The sequence below is a fragment of the Elgaria multicarinata genome, chromosome 4 (genome assembly GCF_023053635.1).
Source record: "Elgaria multicarinata webbii isolate HBS135686 ecotype San Diego chromosome 4, rElgMul1.1.pri, whole genome shotgun sequence".
Classification (NCBI taxonomy): Eukaryota; Metazoa; Chordata; class Lepidosauria; order Squamata; family Anguidae; genus Elgaria; species Elgaria multicarinata.
In genome coordinates this window covers 85055062-85078615 of record NC_086174.1, presented here as the reverse complement: position 1 = coordinate 85078615, position 23554 = coordinate 85055062, and the positions used below count along the sequence as shown (strand labels likewise).

Sequence of the window (23554 nt, the reverse complement as noted above, 5' to 3'; positions counted from 1 at the left end):
TTTAGATGTGGACTATTCTGTTATATGATAACTACAACCGTTAAGGATGGAATGGCTAGGAGAAACTTAGGCTTGCCACAGTAAGCTCAGGTTTTAGCACATGTTGTAGGGAGAACATTCTGAAACGGTTAAAAATCTATTGGAATGCCAAGGTTACAGTCTTAAGTATAGCTGTATGCAGGTAAGTTAGGAAGCTGCCTTACATTGCATCAGACTGTTTGTCCACCTAGCCCAGCGTTCTTGACACTAATTGGCAATGGCTCTCCAAGATTTCAATCAGGATTCTTTCCGAACCCTACCTGGAGATGCCACGGATGAACCTTCTGCATGAAAAGCATGTGCTCCACCACTGAGTTATTTCTTGTCCCCCAAAGCTACAGCCTGCCTTCTGTTCAACTGATATCAGCCTCATTTGTGCTTATGATATAAACATGATACGTATCTTCAGCATGCAAATCCTTTGTTGAAGGAACTGCACTGGCTGCCTATTTGCTACCACGCCAGGTTTAAGGTTCTAGTACTAGTGAACAAAAAGCCCTAAACAACTTTGGACCAAGATATTTGAGGGAGCGCCTTTTCCCTTACCAACTTGTCTGGTTGCAGAGATCATTAGTTGGTATGGACCTATGGGGTCCATTGGAATCCACCAGGAGAAGAGCCTGGCCCCCTTCTTATGAAATTCCCTGCCGTTGAAGGTCAAGCAGGCACCAACGTTGTGTTGCTTCTGGTGCTTCTGAAAACAGTTCTGATCCAGGAAGCATTCCTTAAATGACCAGCCATGGTCTTATTAGTATTCTGTTTCAATAGTTTTAATAAGTTTTAATCTTTTTGCTTTTGTATTGTACTTTTTATGTTCTTTGCTCTGGAATCTGTATAGATATGATGGGTGTTTACAAATGTTGTAAATAAATAATATTTGGGAAGCAATCAGAATGGGACTGCCCTTAACTAATTGTGCTGACAAAATAGGCTTGGTTAAGAAGGTTGACAAAAGGTATCTTCTCTATTTGTATTGTATCTTACTGTACTTCCAGCTCTGGAATAGATGAGACCAGTAAGGAATGTGGATGCTGCTTGATTTAACTGAAAATGAAATAATTTTGATAGGGTTTATTAAAGTATTTACAGCCTGGGAAGCATGTATTTATTTATCTCATTTGTGTCCTGCCCTTCCTCCAACGAGCTCATGATGGCAGTAGTATATTTGTTGGATTTAGGGATGTAAAACAGCTAAGAGTTGCATTAAAGGAAAGTTCTTATTTGAATGCATTTTGGCAGACAGCTTTTCATAATCACTTTAAATGACTTGGGTGATAAAGTGCAAAAGGAACCCACATGAAACATTCTCTTCCCATTTACAGCCAAACTTTCACCTGCATCATGTCTTTTGTTTTGTTCTCCCTCTGTGTTACACATGTGGCTATAGATTCTGAAAGCAATTAGCACACATTGTTTCTGGAAATTTAATAAGGCTATGAACCATGTGGAAGTGTATAGTCTAACTCAGTTTGAATCAGCCCCTCTGGCTGTTCTGTTTCAGATTCACATATTACAGTTCATAAGCTCTTATAGCCCTTTGACTGTTTATTTCTTCCAGATATACAGAAGAGATTATACCCCAGCACCCATGTCTGAAACTTATTAGCAACTGTGAACAGACGCTTTCCAGCCACACGTCAAGACACCTGATAACCATGGAAAAGGTGAAAGAATTTGAGGTAATTGTTTCGATGGGCTTTTGGTACAAAGTAGTGGTTGTCAGATTTGTACTGGGTTTTTTTCTACAATACAAACGTCGGGCATTTATCATAACAAACTAGGTGTTGCAAAGCATTTTTATATCTTGGTTTTAGAAGGTTTGTAAAACGGTCCTAAATGTCAAAACAAGGAAGCCAAAGTATTTGTGCTGATGGACCTGGACAGCAGTAATTGAAGGGAATTTTTCATTTTCATTTTTTTCGTCTCTATGGTATGTTTTTCTTTTTCATTTTTTGCAATACATTTAATGCAGTGGGGGAGTGCTTTTTGTTTATTCCAGTTTTAATATTTTGGTTTTGAGGTGCTGCACAGTTGCAGCTGAGGAATTGTTAATTTTTCCATTTCTTTTATAGACAGTGCATTTCTGATTTCTAGTTTTCTGTAATTTTATACATTGACACTATGATTTGTAGAAACCATTTGCATGTGTGTTACTTGGCTCTCTGCTACCAAATACAATCTGCTTCTTAGCTGTTCAAACTATGCCTCTCATCATGTGAATCTTTCAGACAATGAGTCCAGTTTAAAGGAAAAGAAAGCCTGGCTCAAGTCTAGAGGTATAATACAAGGAAATATACGTCAGTGTATTTCTGATCAAAGGCAAACAAAGAAAATGGCAACAAGGGTCTCTAGTATGTTCTTATGTGTTAAAGTGCAGATAGTAAGGTGTATACTACAGATGTGCGAGAATTTTGTTCCTGTTTGCAAATCACGTGAACATGTCCCATTCGCAACCCTGAACGTGATCAGGAATTCAACTCCCTGGAAATTTTCGTACTTTCCCAAAACTGCGTTAGCAAGTACGCACTTGCACTGATGCACACTTCCACTTGTAACAATCAAAATCCCTCTAAAACAAGTGAAAAAATATGTAAGTTCATCAGTAACTAGGAAAAATATCCAACTGAAATATCAGTTAGCCACCTCAATCAGTTCAGTAGAAATAGTAAATCCCTTTGTTATTTTTTGACAGCCCATTCCTATGCATGTGTTCTCAATGGGGCTGACTTCCCAGGAATGTATATAGGATTGCAGTCTGAGGCAAACACGGGGTAAAAGTAAATGTAAAAATGGGCTCCTATGTCCATTTGTTATGAGCATTTTCAAAGTTCATTTTTAATCACATTCCAGAGGTGAGATCTGTGTTTTTTTAAAAAATATTCACATCTCCTCATCCTTGAGACATGTGCAGAATGATTTTATGTGTGTTTTTTATTTGAAATACTTTCACAGGAGCCTGTAGAAATAATCAAAATATTTTCCTTGCTATATTCTGATACACTCAAAAATTCATTCTGAACTTGTTATGATCTTTCCTTCTAATGTCTTTAGCTGTTCAACATCGCTGTGCATGCACAGTCACCCATGTTTGCATATATTGTCACTACTACTGTATATGATTTGACTATGGTTGAATTTCTTTACCTAAGCTCCTGACATCATCATCATCATCATTCATTTCTGTACTGCCCAATAGCTGTGGCAATTCATAACAAATCATAAAAAATACATTATAAATATCATAAAACAACATCATAATAAAATGTGGTCTGATTATTATTTTTAAGATACAAAATTCAAAACAATTAAATAGCCAAAACCAATTTCAGTTCAATTTCAATAACAGACCTGTTCAAGACAGCGGACATAAGGTCCCCCATCATATGCTATTAAATGCCATAAATGTACATGACATAAGCTTGCAAGTTAATTACTCAACATTATGTAGTTTTCTTTTCAAATGATGATTATAAATTCTTTTTAGCTGATATCAGAACACTGAAATTGGGATTTATTCGTATTCGTATTATTTTTTCTTCCCAATACTGCACTTATCAAAGTAGTATTTCTTACTTTTCTTCCCATTCAGTATAGAAAAATTCAATGAGGTTTGTCCAGTTCAACTAGTTAGAAAAAACATAATTTACATTGGTCCAACAAAGCATGGATATATTGGCCCCGTTCAGAAAACACGCTAAACCATGCTGCTTAATGACAAAATGGTTAAGGGAATACTTGAACTGGACAAACCTCATTGAATTTTTCTATATACTGAATGGGAAGAAAAGTAAGAAATACTACTTTGATAAGTGCAGTATTGGGAAGAGAAAATAATACAAATATGAAATAAATCCCATTTTTCAGTCTGAACAGGGCCATTGAAGAATGGTTATGCAGCTAACACAGGCCTCTTTAAGCATGATGTTGGCCACTTATCTGAGCAGCTTTCCATCCCATGCCTTCAGCATTGATTTAGGTTGTAAGGGCAATATAGACAATATAGATTAAATATCAGAGATAATAAAAAGACAAAACATACAAAAACTAAACCAGCATCCATTCAGATAACCATAAAAATGCCAAAGCTGCCTGAAAGTTTGAAAATATTAAATTAACCATTCTTAATTCTATGCACCAGCATCTTGTTTAAACTGAATTGGCCTTGCCTGCATGTGCTGTATTAACTTGCCAGAAATCTGTGGCCCAGGTGGCTGTTCTGCTGGCAAGCTAGCATTTCATTAGTTAACTTTGAGGGCCCAATTTTAAATGCAATAGCAGGCAAGTGCGATGCTGTACCAGTAAATTCTTGGCTGACTTAGCATCACATTTACATTGGGCTTCACCACTGGCAAGAAAATGCTCAGAGAGAAACGGCGTTAATATCAGTGGAGGGATTGCATTGCTTTGTACATTCAGGTAGGGCTTCTCTATAGCAATGAATGGAAGATTCACACGTTAGACATTTGTGCGCACTCAGATTGTGTGTATTTCTAGAGCAGGAGTGACAACATTTGCTTTAAATGATTTCTTTGAAATGGAAAGAGAAATATTTGTGCAAGATTTTCATGCCGTAACCATCCAGTTTTATACATGAAAACATCACTGCTTATATATGTGCTCTACCATAGCAGGGACGCAAAAGACATGATCACAAAACTCACATTCCAGGGCATTTCTATCCCTCCTAAAAGAAAACCCGACCTCTTGGAGCTCCCTCTGTTGCATCACGGAACACTGGAATTGGAAGGAGAATTCCAAAAAGCTCCAGTGAATTTAGAGAGATCCTTTTGATCTTGGCAGAAGTACAGTGTATTTAGATTTAAAACTAGGTGCCTATAGAGTTGGTGGAATTACTTTTTGTTTTGGGTTTCTTTTATGCACTATACCAAGTCGCAGATCGACTGTACGTTGTGCAGAGACCAATGTTCCTTGCCTTCCCATAGCCAGAAATCACAATGAACTTAGTTAACAAGGAGTTGAAGGAACAAATATCACCATCCTAACATATTGTTCATATTACAACTATAGTACTATCCATATTTATGGATGCACACCCATCCGTACTGTAGTACTGGCATATCTGCCTGTGACCTTGTCCTAGTGCAGTACCCAGAGAATACTATCCTAAGTAATTCTGTTTATCAGTTTTTTAAATATATATATTATTATTGCTACTAGCTGGTTTAGTCTCAAGCTGTAAAAAAATTGATTTTTTAAAAATAGTTCGGCTCTTGAAAATTGTATCTGTGTTGATTGATCAAATTCTGGGATCTCAGCACGGCTCAGCACACGAGAGCCTGTTATTAGGGCAGCAAACACACATAATAATCTTCTCTTGAGAATGTTTGACTGGCAGGCTGAGTTTCCTTTAGACCCTGCATTTTCTCAAGGGTTTACCCGCATAATCTCCCTTCTGCTGACTCTAACTTCTCAACATATGAGTCGTTTCAGAAATCAGATTCATAAGCATGTGGGATGTAATGCCTGAAGATGTGTGTTTTGCCTAGTTGCTTCCTTAGCGAGCTTTGTCTTTGCAGCTTGAGCTCAGGAATAATTAAAGAAGGATTATGACTGATTTGTTACTGATTTGTATGTGTGCAAATGTGTATATGTGTGTGTAGGGGAGTGTCCACAGGCATACCTGTGCATTTGATTAATTTAAAATTGTTTAAATGAGAACTTGTATTTTTCTGAACAAAAGCCCTTTCTTAGTACCTTATTTGAATATGTCCCACACACACAGAAATGATAAAAAACCCTGCAGTATAAAACTCCATTTTAAATTGCAAGTGCAGATAGCTGATGAAGCATTAGGATTTGTGTAGAGTTTTTGTTGTGGTTGATTGGTTGGGTTTTGATTTTTTTGTTTTTATAGATTGTGTCTCACCCATCAGTATCTTTTAAAAAATGTTTTGTAAATGTAACAGATTAAATCCAAATTATTGGCAAATTCTGTATCTTTTATAATGTCACTGTCTTTGTTTTGTTTTAAACCTAGATTCGTAATAGTTATTTCAAGGCATTTAGGGTGGGATTCATTGGTTGTCATTCTAGTGATGGAAGGTATGCAGAAATGGAATGGGGAGCAGATAAATTCTCAGTAAATCCCTCACCCCCTGTATCCCCATACCCCCCAAATCTGCTCCAGAGGGTTGGAGACCCTCCAAGTGGGAACCATTGGAAATCACACACCCTTCCTGTTCCCCTGGAAGACATCTTCCATCACCAGAGTGATCACCATAGCAAAACAAAGCATAAAGATGATATCCAGAGACACAAACACTATTAGGGTTTTCTCATTATGTTCCCTTTGAACCACAGCCCCTGAACTTAAAAACCCATGTAGGTTTTACGTTCACTGTACTAGATCATGGTCATAAAACTATAGGGCTGGCTAGTTTTTTCTTGCAACTTAGAAGCTGCTAGGACATCGGAAACTTTTGCTTCATTTTTAACTGACCTCAGTTTAGTATTGATCCTGTCCAGATGATACGCTAAGCCACAGTGGTTAAGCATTTTGAGCTAAGCATTATGGCTTTAGCATATCATGTGGACCATTCCTAACCATGGTGGCTACATAACCATGGTTTAAACATGCTCACTAACCATTTCCTGCAGAAGGGTTAGCAGCCTAACAATAGCTTAGTGTGGTGTCTGAACAGGTCCATTATGTCAAAACCCTAAACGGTGGTTAATTCTAACAATGGTTTATTGAAACAAGCCATCTTTTTAAACAGTTTTAATTTGGCTTGTTTGAGTAAATCATAGATAAGACTAACAACAGTTGTTGGGTTTGGGCTAGATTGTGTTTAGTAAAAACGGAAATGAAAGATTACAGTCTCCTCATGGCTACACTGGAGGAGTGAGGGAGTACACAAACCATGCTGCTAGGGAATGGTGGGATGCATACTCCAACACCTCTAGAGGGCACCAGATTGGGGAAGGTTGGTATAAGCAATAACTCTCCTACTCTGGACAGGGTATGAGACTGAATTTTTCATTTCTATCCCCATGATGAATAGTCTTGGATAAAAGACCCAGACCTGCCCTATGAAGACAGCACATAGCTAGACAGATCACGAGAATGGAATAAGATTTAAATCTCAGGCCAGAATCTCAAAACTAAAAGTACCTTTTGATACAGCATAATGGCTGAAAGCTGAGCTGTGAGTCACGACTGGTTTTGAATTTTGTTAATGCCATCAGCTCAACAAGTCACTTTAATCAAGCACTCTGCCAGCCTGTATCTGTAATACAGGGTTATAATACTATCCTGCCTTACAGATTATTGTAAGGATTATGAAGATTATGAGATATGTGAAGCACTTGAACACTGAGAAGAGCTCTTTAAGAGCTAAGGTACTATTACTTGTTGCCATCTCGGAAGGCTGAATCAACTGTCTCACAAAACGGGCAGGACAGGGCTGGATTATCCTTATGCCTTTAGAACTTAGATCTTGTATCTGACTATGGCACAGGCAGGCGACGTGGGACATTACTGGCAGGACATAGGATCCATCCGAAACACTTGCTTGCCAGTGCAGCAGTGCTTAATATCAAGCTATATAAACACATTTTTCTAGTTCCTTTTGTTTAGCAATTTGAGAGCTTCTACATTAATTCTCTTGGGGGAAATGTTCTTGTGTCAGTATATAGTGTAAGTTTAAACAGTGTATTTTAATATCCTATAGGATGAAGACCGCGATTCTCACATATTAGACAGCCAGTATTTACCATACAAAAGTCACAATTACTTTCGTGAGAAATATTTCAGTGGAGTGACAAAGAGGATCGCCAAGGAAGAAAAAGACAGCCAGAAATAATTCTTAAAAAAAAAAAAAGTCCGAAAGCAAAGAACGCACAAGGTTTGCATTTGGCTGTTAAAACATCTGGACCTCAACATTATGTGGATGCTTCAGAGAACAAATACTGTTTTTAATTTTTTTAAACTCAAAGCAAAAGCCACAACATAAGTTAAGAACAGTTCTTTTTCATTAACTTTGTTTATACCAGATTATTGCACAAGGTTTTTTTTTACTCTTATTTAATTTATTTTTGTACTTCAAGTTCTAATGATAATTGACTGTAACCTTTATCACTATTATTGTTTTTAGCCCATTACCGCTAGCAAAAAATACTAGTATTGTTTGGCTTCTTAAACTGTGAACATCTGGAAGTCTTAAATAGACATAATATAATGATTTTTTAATATAAGGAAGATTGATTTCATTTGTTTTCTTCTTTTGTAACTGATAGATATATAATAAATTCAGCAAGAATGGTTGTGAATTTTTAAAATTGTGTTGTATGCAGCAGTAGTTTATCATTTCTTATTGGCATCTGCAGGGCCAAAATTATCCCTGTGATCAAGGGTCCAGAGGCTATTATACCTCCTGAATTCCATATCTGAAACTCATTGGTATTTTGGATCATCTACTGTTTTCAAACAAGATCTGATTGCCACTGCTTCTGATATTTTTTATGGCTATTTTTGGATGATTTTACTGATAGTATTTTTATCTGTCTCCCCCTTTCTGCCTGGATTTCTATCATTTTAGAAAGGCAGGATATAAATATTAGAAATACAGAAGTACACACCCGCCCTCCCACTCACTTAATCTCCACTGAAAATACAACCTGGTTCCCCTGAATTACTGTTAACAGGTAAATGTAGTTTGGTCCTCTGTTGAATTAGGAGTCTCTGCAGTCATAGAATGGGGTGTGATCCAGAGGAAGCTCTCACTCATGGAAGGTGGGAAGAGTGATTTTTGCCAATTCCCCTCCCTTTTCCATGTACCACCTCCCATTCTGTTCTGGAGGGTTCCTCAACCTTGCAAAGCAGATTTTTGGGGCTGCATGGGGAAATAGAATTTCCAAAAATAATCTCCCATAAAGGGGGCTCCATTCATGGGTGCTTGGATCTAAACCAAACTAGCAACCTATTAAAGTGTCAAGAGTACAAAAACCACATGAAAAGGAATCTCCAGCAATGTCATACCAGATTAAAAACAAACCTAAAAACAGAAGGTCTAAAAGGCCTGGGATTTTTTTTTAATTATTTGATACCATAGGGCTATTGAGGTTACTGCCAGGTGAACATCCCAGGGGACAGCATTCCAAAGATGGAGAGCCACCACTGAAAAGGCCCTGCCTTGGCTTGCCAGCCACTTTACTATATGGGAGGCTAAAGATGGGCCTGAGTCACCAATCTTAACATCTCTCAAGGTTCATGGGGAATAAGGGGGTTTATAGTGTTCACACCCTTCTCTGACCAAGCATCTTACATTTCTATTTATGTGAAGCTTTGCCATACAACTGGAATTGGAAATGCCATTTGGGTTGAGACACCTATCTGGATGTCATAAATTAAAATGCAAATAACATGTTTCACTAAATGAGCAGAATGGGGCTAGCGTTATCTAGGTTCTTCTTCGTGGTCTCTGTGCATCACTGTGCATGTGCAGGAGGGTTCCTGCCCAGATCCCCAGTTCTTCGACAGTCATCGTGACAGCCTCGTCGGGAACCTTGCTCTTAAAAAAACGCTAAATAGCTAAGACTTACCTTATTATCTTCGTTCTTTCTCCTCATCTTTCGTCGTTTCTTCTTTCTCTACTTCTTTCCTTTAAAAAAATTTTTTAAAAAAATTTACTCCTCTTTACCTCATTCTCCTCTGACTATAACTATATTCTGGACCGCATGGGCCCCAAGACCCCATTCAAAAAGTGTGCCCGCTGTGGGACAAAACTACCACCCTCAAACGGCCACAACTTTTGTGTCATCTGCCTTGGAGAAGGACACAAAGTAGATTCCTGCCCCCATTGCCAGGCCTTTTCAAAACTTACAAGGCGGCATAGGGCGGACAAATTGCGGGCAGAGCTGTGGGAGAGAGCGCTTGCATCAGTGGACCTGCCATGGCTTCTCAACAAGAGCCAGTAGCGCCTCCAGCTCCTGTCGAGCCACCAACAACTCGGGCTGACAGACCCCACCAGGAAACCCCTGCAACGCCAGAGCGATCCCTGATTGCTTCGGTAGCAAAAAAGCTAAACAAAAAAGCGCGGACTCCAAGGTCCTCAGAAATCGTAAAAGAAAAGAAGAAGAGTAAATCGGCTAAGAAGCACGATCACCATAAAAATAGAGCATCGATGTCGACCATACAATCGACACTTGCTCCTACTGCCCCATCAATAATGGAGCCGGTTACAACCATCGTAGCCTCTTCGACATCGAGGGTCGTACTGATGCCGACGCCATCACTATTGGAGTGTGAAATTAGAGATAACGCCTCGCTGCGAGGCACAGAACAGGGACAGCCTACAAGGGGATCCAGTAGATCGTCCCCCCACGGAAACTTACCTGTTGAGGTTCAACGTCGACACGATTATCGAAGATCACCTACACGTCTTGAATGCTGAGTGGGATATCGTCGTTCACCTGACTCAGTCCGTTCGTCCGATAGTCGATATCGAGAGGATGACCGCTACTACTATCCAAGACAACACCATTCACGATCTCCTATAAGCGAGTGGGAAAGGCATTCAGAATGGTCTCTCCTGCCAAGACCGACCTATTATTATGGGGACTGGCACGATCTCCATGATCGATATCGACAAGACACTCGATCACCGCCTCGACGTCGAGAACCACCATCGGCCACTATTTCTGCTCCGGGACAAATAATGGAGGCACTACCAACTCCATTACTGACTACATCAATAGGTCCGCCAACTCGACGTCAGGAAGCATTGATTCCGGTTGCCCAACAAACCGGAGACATTCAAACCGTCCAAATAGCTTCGTCTTCTGAGGGAGCAGACGACTATTGCTCAGACTCAGCATCCTGCATTTCGGCCACCCAGTCGATACCGTCACCGGACTCGATTGTGGAAGCCCGAGGGTCTAGCCCACTTTTCAGATCTCATCCAGAGAATGGCTCAAGCACTCGGCATGGAAACCCGACAAACTTTAGAGAAATTAGTCGACCCTGTCTTCAATGCCATATATACTGAAGTTGCAACACCAGTTGCTAAATCTTTCCTACCAATTCTGACCAAAGCAGTTAAAGAATCCTGGAAAGATCCAGCAGCATTGCAACCATCGTCAAAACGACTCAACAACATGTACAAAGTCCTTGATAAAGAAGCAGAGTTCCTCTTTATGCATCCTCAACCGAACTCTATCATTGTGGAATCGGCACAGGGCCGCTCTCAAAGAGTGCACACAGCACCGGTCGATAAGGGAGGTCGGCGCCTAGATTTAATGGGCCGAAGATTTTACTCAATTGCTGCATTAAGCCTTAAGGTATCAAACTACCAAGCTACAATGTCCAGATATCAGTTATTTTTGTGGGACAAGATGATGTCCCTCTGTGACAACCTAGGAGACGATCAAAGGGAGTTGGCGAGAGTATTCCATGCTGAAGCCACTAGAATGGCACGCCAACAAATAGCCACAGCTAAACATCAAGCAGATTGTGGCTCAAAGACTATGGTTGGAGCAGTCGCCCTTAGAAGGCATGCCTAGCTCAGGTCCGCGGGTCTGTCACAAGAGGCCAGAACTCGTATTGAGAGCCTTCCATTTGATGGCACAGGCCTATTTAATTCCAGAACCGATGAGGCCATGGATAATGTCCAAAAGGCTAGGATCACAGCACGTAAAATGGAAATAGGGCTGTCCCAACAACTACAACAACAATTCAAGCCTAGAAGATGGTACAGGCAACCTGGATTCACTACCACAAGATACCAGCCTGAAAGACAAACGTCTAAACAACAATTCCAAGGGAAGAAACAGTTTCTGCCTTCGAAGCTGAGGTTCCAGTGTCGTAAGCCCGACTACATACAAAATCGGCACCTTTGACTCCCCTACCTACACCACGACCGCTCTTTTCAGCGACCGTCTCTCGACCTCGAGGAAGGCTTGGAATCAGATCACTATGGACAAATGGGTGCTTTCCATCATAGAAAACAGCTACAGAGTGGAGTTCAATTCCTCCCCACCCTCGGGAGTCCTGAGATCAACTACACCATTGCCTCCCCTCCTGCAGGAGGTCCGCTCACTCCTAGAAAAAGGAGCAATAATACCAGTACAAAAACATCAAGTAATGAAAGGATTTTATTCCTGATACTTCACTGTCCCAAAAACCGATGGAGGTATCAGACCTATATTAGACCTACGCAACGTAAATACTTCTATAACACCAAAAAGATTTCATATGGTCTCCCTTCCAACGATCCTGCCACTGCTCACAGAAGAGTTGTGGTTTGCGTCTATCGACCTAAAAGACGCTTATTTTCATATAGCCATCCACCAGGACAGCCAGCAATACCTACACTTCACCATAGGTCAGAGCCCCTTTCAATTTCGAGTCCTACCCTTCGGGTTGTCGACAGCCCCCAGAGTGTTCACAAAGTGCATTGCGGTAGTTTGCGCCCACTTGAGAAGTCGAGGAATTCAAATTCACCCTTACATTGACGATTGGCTTTTAGTAGTGGACTCAAAATGTACCCTTCAACGTCACATAACTTATGTTCGGGATCTAATGAGAGACCTAGGTCTCCTGATAAATATGGAAAAGTCTACCCTTCTTCCCACCAAGACCATAAAGTTTATAGATGCAATCTTGGATTCGTACACCACCAAAGCGACCTTGCCAATCGAAAGAGCGATAGCTATCGAAAAACTAGCGCATGACCTGTCCCAACAAAAGAGTACTACCGCATATACAGTTCAAAGACTCCTGGGACTGATGGCATCAACCACCATGGTCGTACCCTTTGCAAAGCTCAAGATGCGGCGTTTGCAACTCTGGTTCACCAGAGTGTTCAACCCATTACAGAACGCCAGGCGCACCTTTCTCGCCTTGCCACCGACAGTAACCAAATCCCTGAAATGGTGGAAGAACCATCAGAACCTGCTGAAGGGCATATCGTTCCAACCTTCAATGCCAACGAAGTTGATTACAACAGATGCCTCAACAACTGGATTGGGAGCCCATCTCGACTCCCTGAGGGTTCAGGGACTCTGTTGAGCAACAGAAAAGTTGCACATCAACTACCTCGAACTGCTAGCAGTCCAAAAAGCCCTCAGGGCATTCGAAACCGTGATACACAACCACCATATTCAAGTGACATCAGACAACACGACAGTCGTGTTCTACATCAACAAACAAGGAGGCACAAAATCCTTATCCCTAGCCAACCTCACCATACACATATGGGAATGATGCATTCAACGTCGACTGTTCCTGACTGCAGTTCATATAGCGGGTGTATCCAACACACTGGCCGACAACCTCAGCAGACAGTCCTTGATAGTCCACGAATCGTGCGTTCACCCTCAGGTCATCAGGGAACTGTTTCACCTCTGGGGACAACCGTACATAGATCTGTTTGCAGCAGAGAACAACACAGAGAACAATACAGTTTGCCTCTGAATGCGGGTTCTTACCCTCGAGCTGTTCTGTTCATCAGATCCTGTCCTTTTTATTAGTTTTGATTGACAGGGGTCTGAAAGTTTCCTCTTTGAGAGTTTACTTAGCAGCTATTTCTGCTTTTCATGATCATATTGATGGGTTTAGTGTTTTTTCTCACCCTACTGTTAAGCGGTTCTTAAAAGGTCTACTAAACCTAAACCCACCAGTGAGGACATTTTCACCGTCTTGGAGTCTATCAGTGGTTCTACATGCACTCTCTGGTAGGCCATTTGAACCTTTGGCAACCACTGACCTGCGTCTTCTGACTTTGAGGGTGGTTTTCCTGGCAGCAATTACGTCTGCAAGACGTGCCAGCGAACTATGTGCATTAAGAATAGATGAACCTTACCTGGTATTCCATCTCGATAAAGTAGTACTTCGTCCTGATGTTCAATTTTTTTCCTAAAGTTGTCTCCAGTTTTCATGTTAACCAAGACATTGTCTTGCCAACGTTTTTTCCTTCACTTTCATCCACCTTAGTGAAGACACTACACTTATTAGATGTCAGAAGGGCCTTGGCTTTCTATAAGGAACGCACTGCTCCCTTCCGCCAGTCACAACAGCTCTTTGTATGTCATGGACAGAACAAGAAGGGCTTACCAGTATCATCTCAGAGACTTTCCTCATGGCTGGTACAGTGTATTATCCTAGCCTACCAGTTACAGAAGCTAGACCCTCCAACTTCAGTCAAGGGACACTCTACTAGAGCTGTCTCCACATCGTCTGCCTTCCAACGGGGCATAACTGTGCCAGAAATATGCAAGGCAGCAACATGGGCTCGACCAATGACGTTTGTCTCACACTATAAACTGGACGTCAGGTCGAGATCCGACTGCTCCTTTGGCAGAACTGTGTTGTCATCTGTTTTCACCTAAGGACACCAACCCTCCTCCGGTGAGTAAAGCTTGCTAATCGCCCATATGTGTGATGCACAGAGACCACGAAGAAGAAGGACAGGTTGCTTACCTGTAACTGTGGTTCTTCGAGTGGTCATCTGTGCAGTCACACAACCCACCCACCATACTCCCCACTTGGTGTCCATCATGTATTACCAGTGTTACTTCTAGTAGTTTTTCAGGTACACCTACAGGTGTTTATATTCCTCAGACGAGGCCTTAGGTCTCAGAAGAACTGGGGATCTGGGCAGGAACCCTCCTGCATATGCGCAGTAGAGAGGGGAGGGTTTCCTGCCCAAAATGGCTCTTAGCTATCGAAAATTCCCGAAGCGGGGCTTCGCGCAGGCGCAGAGCCCATATGTGTGACAGCACAGATGACCACTCGAAGAACCACAGTTACAGGTAAGCAACCTGTCCTTTTCAGACATTCAATAATAACGTTTTCAGAATCCAACAATCTTTTTTGATTATCTGTTGAAGAAACTCTTTGTTTTGTTTTTAAATAAAATCTATCTGTCCAGGATACTGAACGCTAAAAAATGTCCAGAATATAAAATAGATGTCCAGAATATAAAATACATCTAGAGAATGAGCAGCTGTGATGGAGAGAGAAAAATCAGAGCTACACCAGGATAAACTCTGCCTTAAAAATTCTAGTTAAATAAAAAGGTTTTAATTGCACTCTTAAAATTAAGCAATGAGGTGTCCTCCTTTAGGAAGCTTTTCCAAAACAGCAGTGCCACTACAGAAAAAGCCCTGCCCCAGGCATCCGTAGAATGGGTTTGTTTTTTGTTTTGTTTTCAACTCGAAAAAGAAGATACCTGAAGCAGGCCTCTCTCATTTAATCCTTGCAAGTTCTCTGTGACCTCTTGCCTCCATTAGAGATGGATAGGTTCTTTCCCTGCCAGAAACTGGTCATTTGCTGCAACAGCAGAGGGTTTTTTTGGCTCCTTATAGCCAAACTGACTCCAGCCTGTGTTAAATTCCAATCTCTTGCCCCTGGCGGAGACTGTCTGTTCAGAAGCCTGCTCTGAAATCATTGCCTCTGACAGTTCTTTGGGGCGCTTTGAAGAGTTTTCCAGTGTTTTAAAATATTATTTTTGGACCACTTTTTTTTCTTACCACTCTTTTATTGCTGCAGTATGCAAGGGAAGAAAGAGATGTGACCTTCTTGTTTCACAGAGCAGCAGATGTTCGTATGGTTTTTTTGCCCCATTTATCAAGTCAGCAAAATATACACAACTTCCGTAATATACATTTTATTTGCTGGTAAAAGTTTGCTCTGTGGTTGTTTGAGCACTTCAGCCATCTCCATCCCCCCTGCCCCCACAACCTAGCTATTGTGTTTTCAAGGTAGATGTAACATTATTTGAGTGATCACCCCACTTTGCAGGTGTCCTCATTGCACCCACAAACACATACTTTCCGAGGACTGAGTACTTGGGGGGGCGGGGGGTATTCAAGGAGAAGCTAACTATGCAAGGTGCTTATTGGTACGCACACATACTATGCGACAGTCACAACCACACACAGCAAGAAACGTGTGCGTGCATGCATGCATGCACACACAGATCAATCCCAACCCCTGGAGCAGTTTTGCAGTTCAAAAAAAGAATGATAACTGTATAAACCTTCATGGAGTGCTTTAATACATATATTTTTTAAAAAGGTAGACAACTTATATGTGTCTCAAATGGAAGGGAGAAGCAAGTCTGATAGTTCAGCATTGTCTTTCATAAAGCAAGGAGGAAGCTGGCATAGCCTATGTCTCAGGAGCTCAATTTTTACATTATTTTTTAAAAAATTATTTACTATGTATTTATTTATTTACAATAATTATATACCGCTCCCTACTGAAAATTTCGGAGCGGTGTACAAGATAAAATAAAATAACAGAATAAAACACTTTAAAAGAGATTTTAAAAGAAGAAAAATGTACAGTGAACCGTGGCTGGTCATTAAGGAAAGGCTTCCTGGAATAATGCTGTTTTCAGGAGGCACCTAAAGGAATACAAAGTTGGTGCCTGCCTGACCTCCAGAGGCAGGGAATTCCGTAGCGGGGGGGGGGGGGGGGCTACCACGCTGAAGGCTCTTCCCCTGGTGGACTCCAATCGGAGGATGGGTCTATGTGGAACCACCACCAGCAGGCCCTCGGATGACCTCAGTGACCAGGCAGGTTGGTAGGGGAGAAGGCACTCTCTCAGGTATCCTGGTCCCGTTTAGGGCTTTGTACACAAGTATAAGAACCTTAAACCTGGCCCAGTAGCGATGAGGCAGCCAGTGAAGTTCCCTCAGCAGAGGAGTTACATGCTGGAAAGGGGCATCTCCATCATGTCTATCCTCATCCTAATTTTTCAAAGGGAAGGAGCTTCAACAGAAAATTCTTCATACACTTTCTTTGACTTCTGGAGATGGGGCAAGCAACAAACCTCTGTTCACTGCCTTTGTAGAAACTGAGATATTTTTAAATGGTGTTTTTTTTAGTTAACTCTAAAGTGTTATGTGTCAGAAGTGAAGATCCAGAGTTTGACTAACTTTGCCATGGGCCTAAAAGTTGTATTTCTGTGTATTGTTTTGTTTTTAAATTAATAAGGTGAATTGAGGTAAAGGTCTGGAAAACAGCAGATACTCCTGTGAAATTTAAAGTGTAATTCTAGGCATCTCTACTCAGAATATGTTTGAGTTTCAAATACATGTGTTTAGGATTGCAGCCTTTAGACAGTTTCTTTGCCATTTATTTATATTTGGAAACAGAAAAAGGAACCCTCTTGTATTTTAAGACTGCTTCGTTAGGTATTAGACATGTTCCTCAATGCAAGATGAGACCACAGATGATTTCCATGTACATTTCAGCTGTATAACTCAGGAGGGCAGAACATCAGGCCTGTAGTCCCAGTCCAGCCTCCGGCTCAGGAATAGACTGTTCGTTGGCTTCCCAGCTTTTGCACAGTTCCTCCCCACACACACACCTTTCTAAAAGTTGGCCCCCAAAGCTCCTCTGAAATGGAATCCAGCTCTCAGTGTGAAAGAAGTTCTGCATCCCCGATGTAACACATTATTATTGTCCTACAGTTTAAACCCTTGATAGTGCCATCTCTTGAACATACATTTCCCAATGTCATCTTAAATGTCAAGCTTGTCATAGCAGGGGGTTGCATGTTCATTAGATTACATGTTTTGAATGTTTTTATTGTCTCGGAATATTGGTGTTCGCCAGGAATACTGTGACAAATCACAGCTTGAACTTGTTAACTGCACTAATTTCATCCAGGGAATGACCTGCCAAAAATGCAACGGCAAGTAAAGTGGTTGGATTTACAAATTGCTATTATACAATAAAAAGAAAGGGGAAATATTAATAATTTTAAAAGGAGGAGGGGGCGGGACACTAACAACTTTTTCACCAGTGCATGAACATGACAGAATATACAAAATTATAAAATGTTTCATAATTAAGACTGGGTTTTAAATTAACTTTAGAAATTAACAGCATGCTAGTGCCAAGAGTCTTCATTTCTGCCTCATTTTTAACACTTGTTTTTCTTCTGTTTGACAAAATCAAAGACAAAAATCCTTCCAGCTGTGACTTCACCAAACTGCATTTCTGAAGCTCCTACTCACTGGATTAAAGTAAATGTTTGAAAGCCTCAAACTGTAACCCTGGCAGAAGAACAGCTGAGCCCCCGCAGTATCCAGTGCTCCTAGCTCTTATGTGCTGAGGTAATATAAGTGAGCACAACATATGGAGCTCCATCACACTAGAGACTTAGTGCACTCTCGCCATGCCTGGTGTGCAGATTTGCAACACACATGATGCCGTGTCTGCCCTGCTGACACCCCAGCTCTTCCCCAGCCTTTCCTAGAACGCCTAAAGTCTGAATTATTTCCCTAAGTGTATTTAATGTGCCCTTAAGCCTCCATGTAGTGCTGTACTCTCACGTTTTCCATTGTGTGCAGTGATGGTGGGATCCTTGCTGTTGGCTTGAATGGATTGCATCAGGTCCTGGCAGGGAAAAGTGATCTCTCCCAGCAACGGGCTCCAAGCCTCAATAGAAAACCCAAACCTTGGATTCCAGTCTTGAAAGCATTTTTTAAAAAATCATACAATACCTGGATCTCCGCAGAGACAGGATTGTACTCCCTTGATGCCCCCAAAGAGCCAGACTAAAGGATCATTCCATTTTTGCCAGGCAGAAAGGCAGTCTGGTTGAAGTACTCAACTAACAGGACCAGCTTGTATATGACTTGTGAAAGGGGGGAGGGGCAACCAATGAACTGGAGGGAGAAAGAGAAGGGGTGGGATGGAGTAGAAAAGCAAACACACAAAAGATCAGCGTATTCAGGTGAAAGGAACAAGCTTGACGCGCTTATGCATCGGAGGTAAAACACACACACACACACACAAAGCAGAGGGAAAGTAGGGGGGGAAATATGTGTGATGCAGCTCATGGTGTAATCAGACTAGTTTTGCTGTGCCAATGGAAGTTTTCTGTCAGCGGAACGGGGCAGAGTTCACATTTCAACAATTTCCATTCATTACAGGTCCCTATATCACAACCAATTTTGCTTTGGAGGGCTGGTAGACCCTCTGGTGCAGATTTGGGGTTGAAGTTCACATGGTAGTAGAATCAGTGGAGACTGGTGACTCGGATGCCAGTGGGGCAGTGAATCCAAGTTTCAGCCGGAACTCTAGAGGAGCTTTCCAAGGTGCAGATTCAATGCCCCGTGACATGTGAGTCACCAGCCCCCACTGAGTGGAATTGCTGAAAATCTCATCTCTCCCCATTCTGTTGATAGAAGCCCTCTTTCAGTAGATGGAAACGAGTTGGATTTCACTCATAATTTGGTAACTTTGTTCATAGCTATATCATCTCCTTGGGCTCTGAAATTCTAAGTATACAAAAGAAAAAGAATTGAGGCCTGCAATTCCAAATTTTCTTTTAAGTCTCATTTGCAAAAGGCTCTGATTTTGTTTTTTAAAATTAAAGCATGCACACTTACAAAATCATTGTGAGGAATAACGGTTCATAATGTTACAAATTGTACCTTCACCATATACAATGAATTTTAATTTTTTTACTTTTAGAGGAGCAATTATGTAATGTGACCTTTGGTTAAACGTAGCATCACCTAAATAATACAAGAATCCCCTTGGGAGTTTATAGGACATATAATAAATAGAAAAAAACCATTGGCTGCCTACATTTCTGCTGTGGAAGCAGGAAAAGGAAGAAACAGCTGCAAGTATTCCTGTTCCAACAGTAAAACGAAGTATTCAGGCAAACTGACCTCTGGCAATAGTCCATTTATTTTTCATTTTTGCAAAAGGAGTTCTTGGAAAACGTTTGTAGGGGCACTCTAAAAGGGTTTCTGACCTTGCCTCTTATCCATTTGCAATAAAGAACTTTATGATTTCAAATCCTGAAATAAAATAGTTAACTTCCGCTTAAACTGACAATAGTTAATACTACTACTACTACTACTACTACTACTACTAATAATAATAATAATAATAATTCAAAGTGTTCTTTATATCCAACATCAGTTTCATGGCATGCAGTATATAAAGCTACTGTTTGCAACACAACAACAAAATTCCCTGTGGGCTCACAGAACTAGTTGCATTTTTAAGAATTGGATCCCGGCAAAGAAAACAAAAAAACAAATCAACAACACCCAAATTGATTGTACAGAGTTTTCTTGAGAATGTACATGGTATGAGTTGTGAAGTACTTCAGATATTCAAATAGCTAAGCGAATTGTAATCATAGTATCTCCATTTAGGCTCCACCATTCCAAAGGGCTTGTAAAAATTCTAATGAAGATCAAAGGGCTGACAGGCTTTGTTTAGATATGGCCTGTGGTCAAGCACTTGTTCTAGTTATGACTTAGCTTGATTTTATTAAATTGAACTAGAGTCCCAATTTAGTTATCTAGGTATTAGACTTCTCTGCTCTTAAAAGGCTTGTGACTAGGGGACATTCCCTCCTAAACCAATGCATCATTCACTCTCCTACATCTTGTGCTGCTGCGTATGATTTACCAACTCTTTTGCCAGCAAACGTTCCTCAAGTCAAACACACACACACACATTAAATGAATATTAAATGGAACTATCTAGCAAAGTTTGCTCTAGTTCATGCATGTATATGCCACAATAAATTTAATTGCCTAAGATACCACTGGCCTATTGTTTTAGAACTTAAAAGAAAAACATTGCAGAAAAATGTGGAATATACTGTCATCAGTCAGTCCTTGCATTGACCTTTTTAACATAGGGTCTTTCACTTAACTTCACAGTACTTCACTCTATATTCTATAAACATGATGATATTCTGAGATATTTTTATATTGTTTATTTGTCTTTTTGATACTCTACTTGTTGAGTGACCCAAGAATTGAACCTTAGTGTTCTTCTACGTTGCTTTCAGGTATATTTTGGCCAAATCTGAAATCTAGAGCAGTGTTGACATTTGGCTTCTGTGAGAGAATAGGCCCTTCAGAACCAGTTCTATCACTCAGCAGAACTGTGACAAGGTGTGGATAAAAATGCCACAACATCTCAGAGGCTCTGACTTAGTTTTCTTCACAGGGTACACCACATCAGCACAAGAAGGACAGGTGAGGAATGGGGTCCCTGAAGCTTATGCACAGCAGATTATTTTCAAAGTTTTTATTTTTCTGTTCTTCTAGAAAATAATTCTGTCTCTATGATGAGTGAAAGTCTGTTTGTTAAAGGTGAGTGGTAAGACAATACCACATCATGACAGTCTACATTTTGTTTTCATGATGGTGTAGAATTTCTAGACTACCATACCCAGATTAGTATTTAGAATAAATGTCTGTTATGTGGTGTTGTGGAGGAAATAAGGACAAATACTTCAGTGTTTTTACTGAAATGCACCATAAGAAGTTTAAAGCAATCATTTATGACAAAACAGTTATAACCAGTTTCTTTTGGAGACTGAGTAGAACTATCAATATCTTGGCTTCCCATTGTGCACATTTGACATCCAAGGTTTGCATATATATCAGGTACATGTGTTTGTTTGTTTTTATTGTGTGTGGGATGTATGTTTGGATTGAAGAAACATACTATGACAAAATAGGTTTATCTGCTATGCGGCAGGGTCTTGCTATTTACTGTGTTATCTGTACAGCACCATGTACATTGATGGTGCTATATAAATAAATAATAATAATAATAATAATAAGTATTATGGCCACTGGAAGATCATAATTTAGGCATGGGCTGGACTGGCTGGGTGAGGAGACATGAAGGACATTAGTTGAAAGTTGTCCCCTTGGCCAGATTACCCTCCATCTGTCATGGCGGCTTACAAAAATAAATCCCCTCTTAATGGAATTACTCCTGCCTGCGATGTTTACCATGTTTACCCTGTCTGCTTGGTGGTGCTGTTGGTTAATGCCAAATAAGTCCAAAACAAAACTTCTACCATTTACAATTTAATTGTGGATGAGGGGGATGACCTAACATGTATTATCAAAACCTGAGTAGGAAGTTGGCTGGGGTTGGCCTGATTCAGCTCTGCCCACCTGGGTTCAGCACCAGCACAAACTGGAGAGAGGGGAGGTAGCTGTGGTCCTCCTGTGCAGGATTTGAGGGGTTACATCTGGTAGTGGGCCAGAGAGACAGAATAGGGAACTTGCTGGTATACCACTCACTGCATTGCCCAGTAGCCTCCCTATCCAAGCTGATGGAGATGGTCTTTCGGGTAGTGTTGGAGAATCCAAGGACAGTGGACCTCCACTCCAGCATTTCACAGTAATGGGCCTCTTGTAGCAGAAACTTTGTGTACAGCCAGCTGTTAGCTAGGTATGCCACATAGTTTTCAGATCCAGGAACTTTATTTTCCATCATGATCCTGTTTCCTCTTCCAGGAAAGCAAGTCTGTTTCAATAAGAAAAATGCAATTAATTATATTCAGAACATATTAAAACACTTCAGGAGATACTTGGGGAAATGTCTTGCTTAGTTTTATATGAACAGGAAGACAGCTTGAAATGCCAAATCCCTATCTTGGTTTAGTTCTTCTGTGGTTCAGTCTTAATTTTAATAAGCAGATTTAAGATAACTCTCTCCTTTTGCCCTGATTCTACTCCCAGAAGTAAATTTCCAAGAGGATGGGGTAGAAATAGGCAATCACCTGCTTTTTCACTGCCTCTAGACAGACAAGTATGTATGAGAAGAAATATTTAACATAATTATAGCCTGATTTAATAAACTCTCTCTCCATGAACTCCCTAGCTGGTGTGGACAAATTGATTCCAGCATTAATGTTAATGTTCAGCTAAACACGCATACACACACACACACACACACACACACACACACACACAGAGCAATCTTGGGTTCTACTACTTTTTAAAAAAACAACAACAGCTCAAGTTGTCATTGGCATGGTTTGTGTTTTTCTGAACTAATTAATAATTTGATCAATGAACTTTAATTACATTCTTTATTGATTTTAAAATGTATGAATTGAAACTATCCCATGCTATCCATCCACAAGTGGGTCTCACTGCCACTTCAGTTTTATTTATTTATTGCATTTTTATACCGCCCAATAGCTGAAGCTCCCTGGGCAGTTCATGAGCACTCAGCCCTGCTGATTCTATTGTGCAAGCAACACCAACCGCTTGGGCAACAGAGATTTAGAGCTTCTGTAATCCCATTGTTTAACTAGCGCTGTTGTGCGTCCTGTTTCATTGGAGAGATTGATACAAATTGATATGAATTGGTTTACGCAGGAGTTGAGGGAAGGTCCTGCTGCTGTTTCTCAGGGCTCCTTTAAATAGCAGACCTACTTGAATCAGGGAATGCCTTCCTTCCTCCTCCATGCCTCCCTGACATGTGTGCAAAGGACGGGTGGGGTCTTGTTACCTGTTTCCTCACAGGCCACAGGAAAGCCAGGATTTACTTCTAAGGAGAAGTAAGATTTTGCAGTAAATTCATAACCCTTGTCACACTTACTTGGGAGTAAGCCCCATTGAACACAATGGGACTTACTTCTGAGTAGACACATGGGGATCGGATCTGCCTCCCTTTGTTGCAGGGAGGCATTTTACCCTCTTCTCCCTCTTTTCAAAGTCCTTTCTCAGCAGGTTCAAAGCGTAATGCCAGCTT

General features: G+C 40.8%; 1 protein-coding gene across 1 annotated transcript in view; it reads left to right on the top strand.

Moving 5' to 3' along the window:
- Positions 1–8337, top strand: part of TRMT11 (tRNA methyltransferase 11 homolog) — a 28712-nt gene extending 20375 nt beyond the window's left edge. Inside the window, exons 12-13 of the mRNA XM_063125723.1 lie at positions 1598–1718; positions 7731–8337. Of these exons, the coding sequence (XP_062981793.1) occupies positions 1598–1718; positions 7731–7862 (253 nt within the window). The 3' untranslated portion in view covers positions 7863–8337. The remainder of the gene's footprint in view (positions 1–1597; positions 1719–7730) is intronic.
- Positions 8338–23554: the final 15217 nt, after the last annotated feature.